Below are 19965 nucleotides of genomic sequence, written 5' to 3' on the forward strand. Positions count from 1 at the left end.
GGGTGTGTGTGTGTGTGAGTGTGTGTTTGCAGAAAAAGAAAATAAAACAGAGAATTAGTGTCAGCCAGAACTTTGTTTGAAATGAGAATTTAAGACTACTTTTAAAAATTGCACTGAGTCTGTCATATTGTTATCACATTAGCTGTCACCAGACTGAATTTTTATAATTATCTCCAACTCACCACTCCCTTTCTCGCCAACATTCTTAATGATCTGAGAGGTAGGCAATTAGAGCAGCTGTCTGACTAGCTGATTCCCTTCTAACACCCGGTAAACTCCAGGAGCAGAAATACACGGGGATGTTTGCAATGACCGAGAGGGGCCACAGGAGCAACGTGAGAGGGATCCGGACAGAAGCCATCTTTGACCTCTCTGCACAGGTGAGCATTCTGCCCGGGGTTCTGGCGGTTCTGGGCAGCGGACCTGTACACAGCGGACCCTCCTTTCTCCCGAGTCCACCTTCCCCCCTGCTGTGTGTGCTCTCAGGCGAGAGGGTGCTCAGATTCAGAAGAAACGCCTAAGTGCTTTAGTGGACGTAGGCTCAGCCTTCCTGAGTCTAACACCAGCCAACACTTAAAAAACACCTACTGTGGGACGGGCACTGCTCCAAGCCCATTATGTACACTCATTAACTTAATGCTTTGGAAAAACTCGGTGAGAACAGGACCTAATCCATTCTGTGGTCCTTCCTAACAGTAGCAGGTAAATGGGTGGAAGAGCGGTCTCTGTTGGCGTGTTCCATCGCACCGTGTGTGATGTGTGTGGCAGGAGGGCACTGTGTGTGCTGGGGCCTCCTTCTGGGAGCCAGGTCCTCGGTGCTGGCATGATGCAATGTCTGTACCTGTGAGCTGCACACAAATCCACATGGCAACCGAAATAAAATTTCACAACACTGGGACTTCCCTGGTGGCGCAATGGTTAAGAATCTGCCTGCCAATGCAGGGGACACGGGATCGAGCCCTGGTCCGGGAAGATCCCACATGCCACGGAGTAACTAAGCCCGTGCACCACGACTACTGAGCCTGCGCTCTAGAGCCCACGAGCTACAACTACTGAGCGCACTTGCCACAACTACTGAAGCCCGCGTGCCTAGAGCCTGTGCTCCACAACAAGAGCAGCCACTGCAGTGAGAAGCCCGCACACCACAACGAAGAGTAGTCCCCGCTCACCGCAACTAGAGAAAGCCCGCGTGTAGCAACAAAGACCTGACGCAGCCAAAAATAATAAATAAATAAATTAATTAAAAAAAAAAACAACACTAAAATTTCACATAACAACCTGACTTTATTATATGGGATGAACTCCAAAATGTAGGTAAGACCCTCTAACTTGATGTCTCTCCACAAATGGGTCACAGCAAAAACCATGCTCTGTAAATCCCACCCCCGTCCGCATCTCTTTAGCTCCTACTCTCAACACGCTGGTGGGTGTTGCCTCATACATGTGCGTGTGGTGACTCAGTCGTCTTTTTTTTTTTTTTTTTTTTTGCCCTACGCGGGCCTCTCACTGTTGTGGCCTCTCCCATTGTGGAGCACAGGCTCCGACACGCAGGCTCAGCGGCCATGGCTCACGGACCCAGCCGCTCCGCAGCATGTGGGATCTTCCCGGACCGGGGCACGAACCCGTGTCCCCTGTGTCGGCAGGTGGACTCTCAACCACTGCGCCACCAGGGAAGCCCTCAGTCTTCATTTTGGCTGAGGTTGTCCTTTGCTTTTTTTTTGTTGTTGTTGTTTTTTCTATTTTCTTCCCTCATTTAAAAAATTTTTTTTTGCTGTAGTATACTTGCTTTACAATGTTGCATTAGTTTCTACTGTACAGCAAAGTGAATCAGCTATACGTATACGTATACCCCCTCTTTTTTGGATTTCCTTCCCGTTTAGGTCACCACAGAGCATTGAGCCGAGTTCCCTGTGCTATACAGTAGGTTCTCATTAGTTATCTATTTTATACATAGTATCAATAGTGTATATATTTCAATCCCAATCTCCCAATTCATCCCACCTCCCCCCTTTCCCCTTGGTATCTATACACTTGTTCTCTATGTCTCTGTCTTGATTTCTGCTTTGTAAATAAGATCGCCTGTACCAGTTTTTTCAGATTCCACATATTTGGAATCTGGAGTTTTGTTCCCAGGATTTTTCTGACCCAAGAATGCTAGTTGGAGGTGGTCAGCACTTAGAGTGACAGATGCAGGTGAGGGTTTTGTTGGAGGATGTCCTGTCTTTCCTCTGTCCTGATGCTAGTTCTTTACAGCAGCCAGTGATGTCCAAGGTCATAGTAAGAAGCAGAATAAGGACTGCCACTTTTTGAATGCTCCCTCTGTGCCAGGTCTGTGTCAGACTCTCTCTGTATAGTATAGTGTACCACACTCCGTCACAACAACAATCCCATGAACGTGGTAATAGGCCACTTCTGTGCGTTGAGCACGTGTGTTAAGTGCCAGGCTAAGCACTCTGCATGCAACATTGTGTTAAATGTTCTATAATGTTATAGGAAGATATCCTTGTCCCCATTTTACAGGTGGAGAAACTGAGGCTCACAGAGGTTAGGAAACCGACTTATGGCTATGCAGTTAATGAGGGAATCTCAGGTTCAAGGGGGATTGTCCTTCACAACTTAGCTTTCCTGATGGGACACTGACCAAACATCTTTGGGGTTTTGGCTGCCCCATTTTTTCTCCTGCAACCATGGTATTGAGGTCACCTTGCTGTCATCAAAGGGAAAAAAATCCCACTCACAATTCTTATTTATTTGTTTCTTCTTACAATTATTATTTTTTGCACAGAAATCATTTCCCCAAACAGCATAAATGATTTAGCTACCTGCTGCGTTATAGCAGCTGCCACTCTCGGCAGGGGAGTTGCAAAGTTGAAATCGTTATGATGAGAAGACGCTGGTGAACGTGCTGCTTCCTGAGGGAGGGAAGAAGTCCATCGTAAGCTCAGGCCACTGAGGGTTGGCTTGGCAGGGAATGGCTTTCTCCTTCATTGGTTTCTGTGTTTCCCCCTTCATTTCCCTTTTTAAATGTTAGAGCATATCAAATGAGCCCTCTCTCCCTCCAGGGCAGTTTCAGTCTCTTACAGTTTTTGGTTGGGCATTCCTGTGGGTTGGTTGTTTTATTTTTATTTTTGGATGATGGATTGAGTAGCAGCATGGAGAGTTTCAAGGTAAGAGAGAGTTTTATTTTTACAGTTTAGGCAAAATCGCAAAAATAAATGAGGCTAAGAGCTCTCTGGCCAAGGCCGTCTCTTTTAGTGCTTGCAGGACTGACCGTTTTGTTGGCCTTCAACAGTTAATTATAATAGGAACCGACACACATGGCGTGCATTATTTAGATCCAGCTTTTAAAAAAATTTTATTTGAGTATAGTTGATTTGCAATGTTGTGCTAGTTTCAAGTGTACAGCAAAGTGAATCAGTTATACATATACGTATGTCCACTCTTTTTTTTTTTTAGATTCTTTTCCTATATAGGCCATTACAGAGTATTGCACAGGAGTTCCCTGTGCAATACGGCAGGTTCTTATTGGTTATCTATTTTATATATAGTAGTGTGTGTGGGACTGACATAGATCCAGCTTTAATGCCAGAGTTTTGGCTAAGGCAGACTTTCCAAATCAAGTATTTTTGCCAGAAGTGACAAATTTCCCTTCCCAGAGTAGATCAGATGCTGATGGGAACAGATGGCCTTCTGTCCTCTCCCTGCCCCACCAGAGCTTTTCTGCCAGGCCAGCCTTTCTCTGCTACTTCCCTTCCCACCCTAAGGTGTTAGCATCCCCTTACCACATGAGTTTTGTTGTTTGTTACTGCACCCACCAGAGTCACAATAACTCCTTTCTTTAAGAAGTCCTGGCTGGCCTGATAAGGGCAGCAGCCTGCAGAGACTTAAAAAGAGCTTGTCCATTTATGTTTCTGAAAAGCCCTCGCCTGTGTTAAAAGTTTCTCTGTGCACACATGTGTCAGGGAATGTTTCCTTGGGCTCCAAGACTGTATTTCTTGGCCAGAGGGAAAGTGCAGTCTGTATACTTAAAAATCTGAAATCTGAGATGATCTTTACATGATCAATAGCTTGTCGGTTTGGTTCGGCCACATCTTCCATATTGTCAGCTTTGATTAAATTTGCTGTTCTGCCTTTTCACCATTCCACCCTCCCTCCCCGGCCCCCCACCCACCCGGGACTCTCCGACCTGTCCCAGGTACCTGGTGTCCAGAACTGGCAGTTATGGTCCGTCTCTCCTTAACACGAGGTTGAAGGGTATCCCAGGTGGTAAGCAGAAGGAGGGAGGACCCAGAAGTGAATGGGGGCATTTCCATGGTGATCCTGTTCTAGCTCCTGGAGAGAAAGAAAAAGAAGGCAGAGTTTTGAGCAGAGTGAAAACAAAAAAATACATTTTTTCCCTCTGCTTATTCCTGACCAGTACTAACTTCGGACTGTTTTGAGCTGGAATCCTTGGTCATATCATGGAGATGAGCTAGATGGCATGTTCTAAGATTCTTTCCCTAATAAGATAGAGAATTGTTGACAAATGCTTTTTGGTTTAAGGGCTTATCCATATGAGCTTTTTTTGCGGTACCCGGGCCTCTCACTGCTGTGGCCTCTCCCATGGCGGAGCAGAGGCTCCGGACGCGCAGGCTCAGCGGCCATGGCTCACGTGCCCAGCCGCTCCGCGGCATGTGGGATCTTCCCGGACCGGGGCATGAACCCGTGTCCCCTGTACCGGTAGGCGGACTCCCAACCACTGCACCACCAGGGAAGCCCCATATGAGCTTTTGAGGGAACCTTTCATTATTATATTCATTGATGAGGAAAATGGAGAGGCAGGTTCTGAAACAATCATCCCAAGGCTTAAATGAGGTATTTCTTTTTATAAAAATCGAAATTGTCTGGGCTGAGATTCTAATCAATGGTAGGAATGGGTCACGGTTGCCTAGTAGTCTTGTTTGCGTCCCGGTGTACACATTTAACCTTTGGTTAGTTAGTGGCCATTTAAACAACAGACCCATACCTTAAAGGCAAGAATGTTCAAGACCCAGGAAACAGTGGAGGTCATGAGGAACCAAGCGATTGGTCCAGAAGGGGCAATGCCCAGTAGACAAAATGAAATACATAGACATGGACTCATCTAACTAGGGGCCCTAGATCACTGGATGTTCCATCCTTTCTTGTCAATCTCGAAGGTGGAGTGTTTGGGGGCAAGGGGCGTGTGCAGAGCTGAATACATATCAGCAGGGCTTTTAGGGGTTTGGTGCTGATTATTTAGAAGTCAGAAACTCAGTGTGGAGTAGTCTAGAGAGAAAGAAGCACAATGAAGAAAGCCTTTATACATTAAAGCCATAGGCTCAGACAAATAGTACACATGCCCGTGCAACATTACAAAGAAGAGAGAGCCGGAAGAAGTGAATGAACAACTTTCATCCATTGAAAAGTGGCAACGTATTTTCCTGATTGGAATATTCATTGACAAAGCACTTTAATTTCCAGTCGTTTTCAGAGTTAAGGTGGAGGTGAACAGTGCACGCTGCGGTGATAGCTTGGTGGTGTTGAGCTCACGAGGTTGAATTAGGCGACTCTGGGTCGTCTGCTCCTTTTCTGTGAAATCACCCGAGTGGGTACAGGTACACAGTATGGGTCTGCTTCATAGTGTTCATTGCACTGAACCCAGGAGTTGAAATGAGCCATAAGAAAGAAAACTCTGTTGCTTTGGTTTCTGTTTAGGAGTTTGTAATCGACACACCATGTGAAAATGCTGAGAAGATGTACATTGGAAATGCCATGTACGGGAATTATGCAGCGGTCTGGGCCCAGCTCATCATAAACGGAAGATCTCAAGGTTTGTTACCGACACAGAAACCTAGGATATTTCCCTTTACTAGTACTATTCTCCCGTGAGTACTTTACACAGAAAACCCATCTCAGAGGGCTGTTTCTACCTTGTAAAAAAATTCAGCACTAACATTAACATTATCTCCTAAATATACATGATGAGACGATTTATCATTACATTCAACATTAGACACTATAACAGGCAGTGCACAGTCATAGAACAAAATGAATTTCAAGATCAACATAATTGTACAGTGTCCCAGGAAATGAGCAAAGCTTTGATCATATCTTTAGAGACCTTAGTGTCTCTTCACCTTCCTTAGGACCCCACTGTTTCATCGTTCCTGTCCGCGAGGAAAATGGAAGCATGTACCCAGGAGCGACAGCTATTGATATGATGTATAAAGGTGTGTCCCCAGGTGACCCCTCTCCCACCCTTCTTTGCACTTCCTGCCTGTTCCCTACCCCACCCAGTGAGAATCTAACCTAACTCACGAAAGCAGTGAAGGCAGAGCACACTCTGGTTTTGAAGCCTGGTTAGTCTTCTGTGTATGGCAAGGTTAGGGAAGGTTGCAGACTGCCATTTATGAACACGCATTGGTCCCATTTCTCCCAGCCTCTCGTGTTTACTAGTCATGAGGCAGCTCTGTCCCCAGCTGTATCGTCTCCTCTCTCCTTCTTGGACTTGTGGGCCCTCAGAGGGCAGATTGAGGTTCTCTCTTTCATGGCCCAGAGCCACCAGCCTCAGTGGGTCCTAAGGATTGCCTCTGTGGACTGGTTTGCTAGGGCTGTGGTACTCACACTGAGTGGCTTAAACAACAGAAATGTATCGACTCACAATTGTGGAGGCTACGAGCCCGAGGTCAAGGTGTCAGGGGAGTTGGTTCTGAGGGCTGGGATGGGGAGGGTATTCTCCAGACCTCTCTCCTTGGCTTGTATGTGGCCATCTTCATGTTCACATGGCATGCTCCCTTTGTGCCTGTGTCCAATTTCCTCTTTTTTATAAGGACACCGGTCATTTGAATGAGGGCCCACAAATGCCCTCATTTTAACTTGATCGCCTCTGTACAGACCCTTTCTCCAAATAAGGTTACATTCACGGGTACTAGGGGTGAAGACTGCAACATATGAATCTTGGGGGAGACACAATGCAACCCAGAATGCTTGGTGAGAGCAGGCCATGCCTGTGGGCTCCACTGGGTATCCCCAGCCAAGTGAAGCCAAGGGAAAAAAGAGAGAAGAAAGAGCAGAAGAGAAGGGGGAGGAGACGATCCTTTGGAGGATGGGGCTAAGCTCACCCTGGCCCCGTAGGGATACTGAGCACCGCGTGCCTGCAGGAATGGGCTGCAAGTGCTTTAGGTGACTGAGGCCCTGATCCCTTGAAAACACCTGGCGTGTCAAGTGCTGTTGAGGGTAGAGGGCTCACGCAGCCCTCGTGAAGTGGCGCCAGGCATTCATGACACTGGCAAACCCAGAAAGTCTGAGCTGGTCTCCTTGTAAGCTCGTAAGTACCACTGTGACCTTGTCCAGGGGTGATGTTCTAAATAAGACCTGCGCTAGAGAAAGATCTTTTCTCCCAGAGTAAGTCTCCCTAAGTGTGAGATGAACAAAAGATAGACCCCAGATTCCGACAGGTGTCCTGAGGAAATGGGTCTGGCAGATTTTAAGAAACTTCTTGGGAGGCGGTCGCCCTACCCACCCACTGCTGTCTCTCTGGCCGCTTCCCAATGTCTTCTAGGCATTTGCTGTCACAAATTCACCCCGTGTTCTGGGGAGGAAGCACCGAGAAGGGGGAGGAATTTGAGTTCTGTGTCACTGGGGGGCGTAAGGGGCTTTCCTCCTCCTCTGTGTTCAGTCTGATGTTCTTTCAGTTGCCTAGAATTCTCCCTTTTCTAGTCACAGCAACTGCTCAGGTGGGAAGCTGTGTCCCCGCCAGACCCCACCCCCCAGCTGGCCTCAGAGCAGGTGGGCTGCACAGAGGGTCTAGCATTTTCTCCTCTATTCTTGGTAGGGAGGAGGGGGCTGGAGAAGCAGGTACCACTCTTCATGGAAACAAGCAAACAGCATCCCCACCCCAAATAAGAAAGCAGCAACAATTCTGGAAGTGAGATAAAGGGCTTTGCGTTTTAGCAGCGACAGACCTGGGAAGTGGCCCGGACAGTATTTCTGATGCACATAAACTTGGCCCCCTACAGCTCCGTTTCCCGTCTGCTCTCTCTAGGTCTGCATGGTGTTGATACCGGGATTCTGAGATTTGACAAGGTTCGGATACCAAGGGAGAAGCTGCTGGATAAGTGAGTAGTTGTCTCCTTAACTCGGACTTGCTGTGCGTGGGAGCCCTTTGCCCTCCTTCCCAGGCCTGGTTCCTGGGTCTCATGGGCTGTACATCCAGAGTGTCTTCTCATAACCTCTCCTACAATTTTACTGACAATTAATTGAGAAATGTAGATAAGCAAATCAAAAAAAATTAAAATTATCCCAAATGCTATCACCCAGACACAATGTTTGTTATACTTTCATATATAACACTTTAGACTTTTCTCTATGAGGTTATATCTAATGAGAGAGAGAGATGTTTGATTTTCACTGAATGAGGTCCACTTAGAAATTCTATTTTTTATAACTTGTAATTTCTGTTTAACATTATATGTCCAGTGTTTCTGTGCAACAGTAAATACACATAGGCATTATCATTTTTATTTTTATTTATTTTATTTTTGGCTGTGTTAGGTCTTCGTTGCTGTGCACAGGCTTTCTCTAGTTAGGGCGAGCGGGGGCTACTCTTCATTGCGGTGCGCGGGCTTCTCATCGTGGTGGCTTTTCTTGTTGCGGAGCACGGGTTCTAGGCACGCAGGCTTCAGTAGTTGTGGCACACGGGCTCAGTAGTTGTGGCTCGCGGGCTCTAGAGTGTGGGCTCAGTAGTTGTGGTGCATGGGCTTTGTTGCTCCGCGGCATGCAGGATCTTCCCGGACCAGGGATAGAACCCATGACCCCTTCATTGGCAGGCGGATTCTTAAACACTGCGCCACCAGGAAGCCCCTATCATTTTTAATATTGCCATAATAGACTGTTAAATGATCTATAAGTTATGTATGAATCCCTTATTGTTGGTATTTAGATTATTTCCTTAAAAAAATTTTTTTTGGTTATCATAAAATAATTGGTGTTATTGCCTCCTTTGTGGATGACAGGAGGTAAGGTACCATCCTTCTGCTTCAGAGGCTGTTCTAACCAGTACTGATTGGATAATATCAGAGGTGCTTAGTGTCATTTCCCAGCATCGCTCAGTGAGGTCAGATGGGTGAAAGAACGAAATGAAGTTTGCTTCTACAAGTGCATTCCAGGGATGGAGCCCCAGGGGTTCACTATGCTCTTTGCAGAGGCTAAGAAACACCAATTAACTTTACTTTTCTCAGCAGCATTTCATGTATCCAATAAAAATCCTGAACTACAGTGATATTTAAATTTGTGAAGAAGCAAGCCATCAGACTTGCTGCTTGCTTTCCTATAGATTTTCCTTTAACACTTTACTCCTTTTTACTTTTTATTTTTAATTAATTTTTATTGGAATATAGTTGATTTACAACGTTGTGTTAGTTTCAGGTGTACAGCAAAGTGAATCAGTTATACATATACATATATCCACTCTTTTAGATTCTGTTCCCATATAGGTCATTACAGAGTATTGAGTAGAGTTCTCTGCGCTATACAGTAGGTTCTTATTAGTTATCTACTTTATATATAGTAGTGTGTATATGTCACTCCCAGTCTCCCAGTTTATCCCTCTCCTCCCTTTCACCCCTGATAACCATAAGTTTGTTTTCTACATCTGTGACTCTATTTCTGTTTTGTAGATAGGTTCATTTGTACCATTTTTTAAGAGTCCACGTATAAGTGATATCATGTGTTATTTGTCTTTGTCTGACTTCACTTAGTATGGCAATCTCTAGGTCCATCCATGTTGCTGCAAATGGCATTATTTCATTCTTTTTTATGGCCGAGTAATATTCCATTGCATATATGTACCACATCTTCTTTATCCATTCCTCTGTTGTTGGGCATTTAGGTTGCTTCCGTGTCCTGGCTACTGTAAATAGTGCTGCAATGAACACTGGGGTAACTTTACTCCTTTTTACTGCCTGCAAGTTCTTGCCAGTAAATAAACATCACAGATGCCAAAAGTTTAAGGAAGATATGGTGGAAACAAACTTAAAATGGACCAAATTCTGGTTGACATTTTTCCCTCTGGGAATTGGTAAGAAATGAAATGGAAACAACAAAAGCATCTTTGTAGTTGTCCTGGTGGGTGATGAAGGCCCCAGGCCTCCTCAGGAATGACCAGTGCCCATGCCAGCAAATCATAGGACCACCAGCCTTCCCCAGAGGTGCCTGTGCCTCTCCTGGTGACTAATCAGCATCACTCCACTCCTGGAGATGGGGAAGAGGGAAGGAAAGCCACAGATTGGGAGCTCTCCATTTTTCACCCATACTAACAGGATCTTAGTGGACTGGACAGTCCTCGGCCAGAACCTGGACCCGCTGGCTTAGCATTCATCCAATGCACTAGGGATTAGAAAGTCAGATTCAACCAGAAAGAAGAATGATAGGGAGCTACACGGTCTGTAGAAAATATGAGAATATATAGAATATTCTTTGGTAAGCAAGATTTGATTTAAAAGCCATTCCATAGGTATTTAAGCTGCCCCCCAAATACTACAGCAGAGGCAACACACTTTGAGGGTGTTGGTTTATCATTTGATCAGAAAGGGGTCTGTAAGCAGATGTACAGATTCAATGAAATTCCTGTCAAAATCCCAGCTGCCTTTTTTTTTTTTTGAAAAAACTGAGAAACTGGTTCTAAAATTCATATGGAAATGCAAGAGACTCAGACTACCCAAAACAATCTTGATAAAGGAGAACGAAGTAGGAGGACTCACATCCCTGATTTGAAAAATTACTACAAATCTACAGTTATCAAGATAGTGTGGAATTGGCATAAGGCTAGATGTATGGACAATGGAATAGATAGAGGATCTAGAGATAAATCCTTGCACTTATGGTCAATTGATACTCAACAAGGGTGACAGGATAATTTAATGGGGAAAAATGGTCTTCTCAACAAATGGTGCTGGCACAACGGATATCATAAGCATGAAGTTAGACCTTTACCTCATATGATATACAAAAATTAACACAAGATGGATCACAGATCTAAATGGTAAGAGCTAAAAGTATAAAAAAAAGTATAAAAGAAAACATAGGTGCTGGAACTTCCCTGGTGGTCCAGTGGTTAAGACTCCACACTCCCAATGCAGGGGGCCCAGGTTCGATCCCTGGTCAGGGAACTAGATCTCTCATGCCTCAACTAAGAGTCCACACGCCGCAACTAAGACCCAGGCAGCCAAATAAATAAATATTAAAAAAAAGAAGACATAGGTATAAATCTTTGTGACCTTGTTTAGGCAGTGATTTCTTAGGTGTGACACCAAAAGCACAAGGAACCAAAGAAAAAATAGATAAATTGGACGTCATCAAAATTAAAAAACTTGTGCAGCAAAGGACACTATGAAGAAAGTGAAAAGACAATCCACAGAGTGGGAGAAAATATTTGCAAATCTTATATATCATAAGAACCTAGTATCCAGACTGTAAAAGGAACTATATTACAGCTCAACAGTAAGAAGACAAATGACCCAATTAAAAATGGGCAAAAATATGAATAGACACTTATCCAAAGAAGATATTGAAATGGCTAATAAGCACATCAACATCACTGTCGTTAAGGAAATGCCAATGAAAACCACAGTGAAGTACCACTTTGCGCTCCCTTCATGGCTGTAGTAAAAGAAACAGATGATAACGAGTGTTGGTGAGGGTGAGGAGAAACTGGAGCCCTCATCCATTGCTGGGGGGGATGTAAACTGGTGTGGTCAACCTGGAGAAGAATTTGGCCATTCTTCAAAAGTTGAACGTCTTCATAGGACCTAGCAATTCTACTCCTCGGTCTTTACGAAGACGTTGTCTACAAGAGAATTGAAAATATATATCCACACAAAAACTTGTGTACAAATGTTCATAACAGTTATTCATAAGAGCCAAAAAAAGTGGAAACAGTACAAATATCCATCAACTGATGAATGGATAAACAACATAAGGTATATCCATACAATGGAACATCATTTGGCCATAAAAAGAAATGAAGTACCGATACATGTTACAACATGCGTGAACCTTGAAAACAGTGTGTCAAGTGAAAGAAGCCAGACACAAAGGCCACACACTGTATGCTACTACTTATGTGAAATGTCCAGAAGAGACAAATCCATAGAGTTAGAAAGTAGATTAATGGTTGCCGGGCTCTGGAGGGTAGCGGGTATGGGACAGGACTGCTAATGGGTTTCTTTTTGGGGTGATGAAATGCTTTGAAATTGGATAGTGGTCATGGTTGTACAACTTCGTGAATATACTAAAAACCGTCGAACTGTACACTTTAAAAAGGTGAAGTTTATGGTAAATGATTTGTATCTCAACAACAAAAAAGTAGATTAGGGGCTTCCCTGGTGGCGCAGTGGTTGAGAGTCCGCCTGCCGATGCAGGGGACGCGGGTTCGTGCCCCGGTCCGGGAAGATCCCACGTGCCGCAGAGCGGCTGGGCCCGTGAGCCATGGCCGCTGAGCCTGCGCGTCCGGAGCCTGTGCTCCGCAACGGGAGAGGCCGCAACAGTGAGAGGCCCGCGTAACACACACACACACACACACACACACACACACACACACACACACACACACAAGTGGATTGATGTGCAGTCTTTACAGCCAGGCTCTGGTGTTGGTTTGATGATGGCAGTCCTCATGCCTCTCTTTGTCAGAGTCCACTGCTGAGTTGCAGGGTAGTAGTGGCGGGAAATCTGCTCTTACTTTCCATGAGTTGAGCCTTTCTCAGCATCTCCTGGGGAGGCACTTGTCCCACTCCCCACACTGCTGCCTTGTGAGGGAGGATCCAGGATGGGGAACCCTGTGTGTGCTCGTGGGAGCCACCTGACCTCATTTCTAGGCACCATGTTCTTCTCTTACATGAACCCCATCTCTCTTTTCCACCTGCCTCTCCCCCACTGCAGGTTTGGTTCTGTGGCTCCAGATGGGCAGTACCACTCCCCCATTAAGGACAAGAGTGCAAGATTCAATGCCATGTTGGCGGTGCTGACCCCTTCGAGACTGGCTGTGACTTTCCAAGCTACAGGCTCTATGAAGGTAACTGACTCTGATGTTAATTTCCCTTGCTGTTTATTCTCTGCCTGTCCCAGGGGTGGGTAACAATGTCAGGAGTTGAGCTGCCTGAGCCACGGTTGGTGTAAGGTGGCCTGGGTTGCTGGTTAGATGCTAGCGAGTGCCAGTTGGCGCTGCACAGAGGACCTTTCTGCAGCCTTCTTACCATGGGGTCCCATCCCCCTGCATCCCAGATGTGTGCTGCTGATTACGCTGGGTGGAACATAGGTGTTGCGGCAACAGGGCCACTAAAGATGGTCCCGGGAGAATTGGTTGTTCAGAACAGACACATCTTCTGGAAAAGCAGCTAAGAGCTGACTCGTGGCTAAGGGCCCGCGTGCCTTGGCTGAATTCACTGGGGGCACTGATGCTTGCACGGCTGTTGGCGTGTGACAGTCACCATCACAGGCAGGAGTTCATGAGGCCAGACCTCCAGAAGCCAACTCTGCCTCCCATTTCCTCCCGCCCCCTCCTCTGTCTTGGTTTGGAAAAAGCAGCCAGGAGAGAAGAGCTCTGGAAGGCTGCCTGCTCCTCGAGGCACTGCACTGTCTGTTCTCTGGCCCCTCCCCGTCTCTGTATCTCTTAAGCTCCACTGAGCTTGGGGAAGCTGGAAGGAGAATTAACGTACCCGTGAATATCCATCTGTGGCTTGAACCCAGATTCTCCATCAAGAAGGAATAAGTTTCATTCACCTGACTCCAGGCCTGACATCAGTGTGCAGCCACCTGAAAGGCAGGAAAATCCTTCCTTTCTCCCTTCTGCCGGGTCTGCAGTGCTCACAGGAAGCCTGCCTGACTGAGCTGTCTCATGTGGTGCCCTTCCCGTCAGCGGGTGCAGCTGTGACCCTCAGTCCTGAGCCAGTGACCATCTGCCTGCCCGTGGGCGCTGCTTTACGTGCTTGTTTTCGGTGGCTCTTCAAAGTGAGTGGGGTGCGTATTCAGTTCTGAAGACCCAGGTCCACAGTGGCTCAGCGGGTCTCAGCTGAACCGGCTGAGTCAGTGAGGCCCCAGGAGAGCCTCAGGATGCAGGCCCAGGGGTGAGGCCAAGGTGCTGGCACAGCGGCAAAGGACGGAGGAAAATACTTCTTCCAAGTCTGTGATAGACACTGTTTCAGCCATTTTCCAGACTCCAGAAGGAGGCAAGAGGAGAGAAAGCAGATGAGCCCAGAATTGCACCGTAGAGAAGATGGGACAGAAATCTGATCAGGGTTCTGTGAAGCGGGGACAGCCGTATCTGCACAATAGCCCCTCTGATCACAGCAGCCTCAGGGCCCCTCTGAGGAGAGTGCTGGTGAATATTAAAACCACATGCTGGTTCGTGGCTCTAAAGGTGCCGTAGAAACCCTGTGCTGTTACGTTTTGGAGTGGGTGATGTCGTGTGAAGGATGTCCACACTGCCAGGGACTGGTCCGCCCATTCAGGCCAGTGGTGGAGTCCTGGGGGGCAGGCATAGGGTGGTGTAGATGGGGCACGGGGGGGCCTTCTGGGAGAGGCTTGATTTCTAAGTATCAGTAGATCTGGAGCAGTGGGGGTGGGGAGAGAGGACACAGAGTGGCTGATTTTTAAAAGGCACCCCTTCTCCGTTTTCCTGAGCATTATCAAGGGGCCAGCCCCTGCCAAATCCGAGTGTCTGGGCAAGCGGGCACATTTGGATCAATTCCTCTTTGGGCATCTGACACACACATTTCGTTCCTGGCAACGTACAGGCCTTATCACGATCGTGGGCTCTGAAATCAGAGAACCCTGGGCTCAGACCTCAGCCTGGATGTGACCAGCCATGGGGGCGCGGGCAGATCAGTAGCCGTCTTTAAGCCTCAGTCTCTTCATTTGTAAACTGGGCCTTCTGATGGTGGCGAGGCCTGGGTGAGGGTGTGGGTGCGTTGCTGGCACAGGGCGAGGGCCCCGTCGCTCAGAGCTGTTGCTGATGTGATGGCAGCTCCTGCTGCTGTTACTGGGGAGATAGGCGTTGGCTGTGGGAAAGGAGTAAATGGGCTTTCCCGTGAAACAAATGCCTGGAGTCCTGGCCTCCAGGCAGCCAGGCGATCTGAGACGTTTTGCAGAGGTGTCCCTTGGATTCCTGAGTATCTGAAGTGAAACACAATGGTCGTGAGTCGGCACCTGCCCTGTTTGGGAGGTGGGTTTGCCCGGTGACGGGGAGACCCCTCGCAGAGCTGGACGGGCCTCAGACCCATGTGGTCCAGATACGGCCGATGTGTCATCCCTCACGGACCCTGGCCGCTGTGATCTCATCGAGAGCATCTCTGGCGAGGATGATCTCACCAGCTCTCTTGGCAGCTCCCTCCCCTCCTACAGCTTAAACACAGGACAGATGCTTTCTCAGCTGAAACCTGAGAAGGTCCTGCTTTTTCTGTGCTGGCTGATGAGTGGAAAACGGATCCCTTTCTCCAAAGGGCATTCCTCCTGTGTTAGAAAACTGTCGCCGTGGCTCCCCACGGTGACGTTTGCTCAAGGCCAGCACGCCTGGTCATTTTAAACTCTGCCCAGATGTGTTTTTTCCCCCCCATGGTTATCTCTCATTTTCATAGCGTTTCTCAATATCTTCAGATTTTCTCTTAAAGTCTTGCTGTAACAGCCATGCTTTCCTTTGTGCCCCAAATGCCATGTCTGATTAAATGATTAGCAGAGACAAAAGGCAAAGGAAACTAAGACATGTGGCAGGAGCTGGGGGGGTGGGGATGAGCATTGAGAGAACTCTGCAGCCGAAGTTGGGGTGGGGGGGTGCTGAGAAGCCTTTTCTGAAGGAGGAAGGAAGCTGGGGAGATTCACGGTGGGTTTGGAGGCAGAAGTAGAGGAAATGTGAAATGTACACGAGGTCTAGCCCAGAGTCTGGGGTCGATTTTGCATGGAAATAATATTCTAGCGTAAGGCAAGCTGGTGCCCACTTTCAAAAGAGTCTCCCTAATCCTTTAAGTAGGTGTTACTCCGTAGCCGGGTCCCACCCTCAGGGTTTCGGATGCAGCAGCTCTGGGGCGCGGCCAGAGAATCTGCATTTCTACCTGGTGATGCTGAGGTTACCGGTCCAGGACCGCCCTTGGAGAACCACTGCACAGAACAGACGGATGCAGTTCTAAATTCCTGGCCCCATCCCAGCCACCCTGTCACCCTCTGTGGCCTCACAGTGCCTCCAGGATCAAGACACATTCTCTTCCAGTTTCCAGTGCCTTCCACGACCGACCTCTCACCCCGCCCACCTCGTGCTGCGGTGCAGCCTGGCGAACCCGTCCCCACTTTTCGCCTGGTTAGTTTCCCAGATGTTTCAGAGCTCCGGTAAATGTACCTCCTTCAGAAAGGTCACAGCCCGCAAGCGGTCCCTCTGTCATGTTCCAAGGCTCTGCACTCCCCTTGCAGCATTTATTGTGGTTATAACCGACTCATGGTGTGATAGGTCTCCCCTGCAAGCCTAAAAGCTCCATGCTGCCAGGGGCCCTGCCGGCCTCGTTCGCTGCCGTGTATTCAGCCTCCCACACAATGCTGGGCACCGAGTAGGTGCACAGCAAATAGGACCTGAAAGAATGGATGAAGAATGAATCAGAATTCACATAGAAAGCACCTGGGTTAGTTCTTAGCGGAGATAAGTTCTCAGTATGTGTTCATTCTGTGCCTCCCCATCGCAACCCCTCAGCCTGTTGCCAGGGTGACCGGGACGGATGTTGCGGCATCTTCCTTCTAACTCTCTGTGGCTCTTCCGCCCAGAACAAGGTGTCTTCTTTCGTCCTTCCTGTTTGTCCTGTCCCAGGCACTGCCCTTTGTGTCTGCTTCGTATGTACGTGCCGGCTTACGGCGCCAGGAGGGGGCACTGTGTTGGCGCCCGTTTTGCAGTTAGGGATGAGGCCCTGGTGGCCAGGGAGTCACCCGGGTGGGTGGGCACCTCGCACAGGGTGTCAGCGACACGCAGGGGCCATACTGCAGGGTCTGCGTGTTGAGTACAAGTCAGGAGTCCTGGACTGTCTCTCCAGTTCTGGATCCAGGGATCGCTGAGACCACGCCCACCCTGCCGGCTGCTGGAAAGCACGGTTTCTGTGGAGGAAGCTACGGCTTCTCTCGTTTCTTTGAGTGAAATGATCAGCTGGCCCTTGTTTGCCTCGCCTGCTTTTGGCAACTCTGCCGTGTGCTTGGTGAGGTCACAGTTAAAGCGGGGCCCAGATCTCCCCCGGGGTTGGGTGGTCGGCCAGGAGAGCCTGGGGGACTGCAGGCTGAGTCTTTGGGCCTCGCCGGCCAAGGAGACACCCTGCAGAGCACAGATGCTGGAGGCGTCAAGTGACTTTGTTCTGTCAGGATGAGGCCACCACTCCTAACCGCGGGCAGGGAGGAGACCCCATGGCCATGGCGCCCCTGCATGGGCTCAGGGTCTGCTGCCACTGGGGAGTAGTGGGCCTGGGGCTTCACTTCAATTTCTCTGAGCTTTTAGTTTTCTCACTGCGTGAAATGAGGCAAAAAAAAAAAAAAAAAAACCATCTGATGGAAACACTGTGAAAATTCCATGAGTTAATTCATCTCTTCACCATCACCACCACCACCAAGACTGTTACAAGAAAATAATACTTATTGAGCCTCTATTATAAGCCATGCCTGTCATAAGTGCTTTACAGGTGTTAACTCATTTCTCCTCGCACAACTCTGAGAGGGTTCCATTGGTACCCTCACTTCACATATGGGGAAACTGAGGCAGAGGAGGTAAAGGAATTTGCCTGAGGTGGGCACTGACTATGCTTCCTTTGACTTTGGTGGTCCTTGTTAACGGTAGTAGATGGTCCCGTGTTTGGAAGGATGGTCCCAGCATGTTGAGTAGATAAGATTGACATGTAGATACTATTAAAAGATACTGTAGAATTAAGGGGGAGCAGGGGCAGCCCGACACAGCGCCTGAATACCTAGGAGCTGGAGGTGCTTGGTCACAGGTGTGAGCTACTGAGTTACAGCTTTGGGTCATGGCAGGCCCCCAGCAGGCCGCTGAGTCCTTGGGTCAGGAAGAACCTCACCACAGGCATTAGCCAGGACTGCAGCTGCTGGGAGCCGTGCTTGTCCTCATCACCTTGTCCCAGTGCCCAGCGCTGAGCCGAGGGAAGGGAAGATGCCCCGTGTAAAGTTGCTGAGTTGAGAGGAGTGGGGTTGGCACGCCTGGAAGCAGTTGGAATGTTGTGCCTGTTCTAGACTCCAGAGTGAGGCCACTGAGACATGGACTCTGGAATCAGCCTCTCTGGATATGCATCCTGCCTCTGCATGGCCTTGGCAGGTTATTGAACCATCTCTACGCCTCTAAAAATCATAACAGCACCCCTTTGTAGAGCTGTTGTAAAGCCTGAGGGAATTAATACCTGTAAGGGGCTTATACAGTAAGTCCTCTACATATGAACGACTTCCGTTCTGAGACTGCGTTCATAAGTCCAATTTGTTCGTAAGTTCAACAAAGTGAGCCTACGTACCCAACTAACGCTGTAATAGGTTTTTAATACTTTTAACACAAATAATACATAAACAAACAAACACAAAAAATAAAACATTTAAAATTTTACAGCATAGTCCCTTGAAAAGTACAGTAGTCCAGTGCAACAGCTGGCATACAGGGCTGGCATCGAGTGAACAGGCAAGAAGAGTTACTGACTGGAGGAGGGAGAGGAGGTGGGAGATGGTAGAGCTGAAGGCTCGTCAACAGCAGGAGACAGAGGACAAGCTGTAGTTTCATTCACGCCTGACGCTGATGGCACAGGTTCTACCCTCTTGAAAAAACGATCCAGTGATGTCTGGGTAGTAGCTCTTTTTTTCTTGTCATGGGTGAATGACACTGACACCGTAGCACTGGATTGCATTCTGAACGGCTGCTGCAACCTTTGTGTACCATTTTAGGTTTGGGTCCTGTGCCTCAAAAACTAACAGTGCCTCTCAAATAAAGAAAATCCTAGGACTTCCCTGGTGGTCCATTGGTTAAGAATCTGCCTGCCAATGCAGGGGACATGGGTTCGAGCCCTGGTCCGGGAAAATCCTACAGACCGCGGAGCAACTAAGCCCGTGTGCCACGGCTGCTGAGCCTGCGCTCTAGAGCCCACGAGCCACAACTGCTGAGCTCGTGCGCCACAGCTACTGAGGCCTGCTCTCCTAGAGTCCGTGCTCTGCAACAAGAGAAGCCACCACAATGAGAAGCCCGCGCACCGCAAAAGAGTAGCCCCCGCTCGCCGCAACTAGACAGAGCCCGCGCACAGCAACGAAGATGCAACGCAGCCAAAAATAAAAAAATAAATAATAAAAATAAATTATTAGAAAATTTTTTTAAAAAAGAAAGAAAATCCCCTTGCCCTTTCCTGCATTGTGAATCTCTTCGGTTCTTCAGTTACTTCTTCTTCCTCCACTTTTGTTTCCATCATTATTTCTTGTCACTTCTTAGCAGTACCAGCTACGTCACCGCTGCTTTTACGCTTGCTTCCGGACATCCTGGGCTTGAAATAAAGATACCGTACTACTGCGCTCTACACAGTACTGTATAGTAAAGTACATAAAGGCACAACCACTTTTAGAGGATGCACGCATGTGACAATGTACGCCAGACACGTGAACTAACTTACGTGATTGGACATGTGAACGCACGTTCGCATCTTTGAAAGTTGGCAACTTGAAGGTTTGTATGTAGGGGACTTACTGGCTAGGGCTTTAAATACTAAATCATCAGTACATGTAGGCTGTTATTATTGTTAAAAGGGACCTGGAAGCTTATACAATCAAGTTCAGGTATACTGATGATTAAAAATGACATCTGAGGTTGTGAGGATCACAAATAGGGTTTATAACACATGCTTACCCCGAGGTGGTAGTGGCTGCTCAGAGCTGAGGGTGGAGAATTAGGAGGCTGAGTCTGGATGGGGCTGA

The 19965-nt window shown here is 47.8% G+C and overlaps 1 protein-coding gene across 1 annotated transcript in view; it reads left to right on the forward strand.

Annotated features, from left to right (window-relative positions):
* ACOXL (acyl-CoA oxidase like) overlaps positions 1–19965 on the forward strand; it is a 355249-nt gene that overhangs the window by 36329 nt on the left and 298955 nt on the right. Inside the window, 5 exon segments of the mRNA XM_079940041.1 lie at positions 282–380; positions 5716–5830; positions 6147–6230; positions 8045–8117; positions 12940–13072. Of these exon segments, the coding sequence (XP_079796167.1) occupies positions 282–380; positions 5716–5830; positions 6147–6230; positions 8045–8117; positions 12940–13072 (504 nt within the window).

The sequence above is a fragment of the Stenella coeruleoalba genome, assembly GCF_951394435.1.
Source record: "Stenella coeruleoalba genome assembly, chromosome: 13".
Taxonomy (NCBI): Eukaryota; Metazoa; Chordata; class Mammalia; order Artiodactyla; family Delphinidae; genus Stenella; species Stenella coeruleoalba.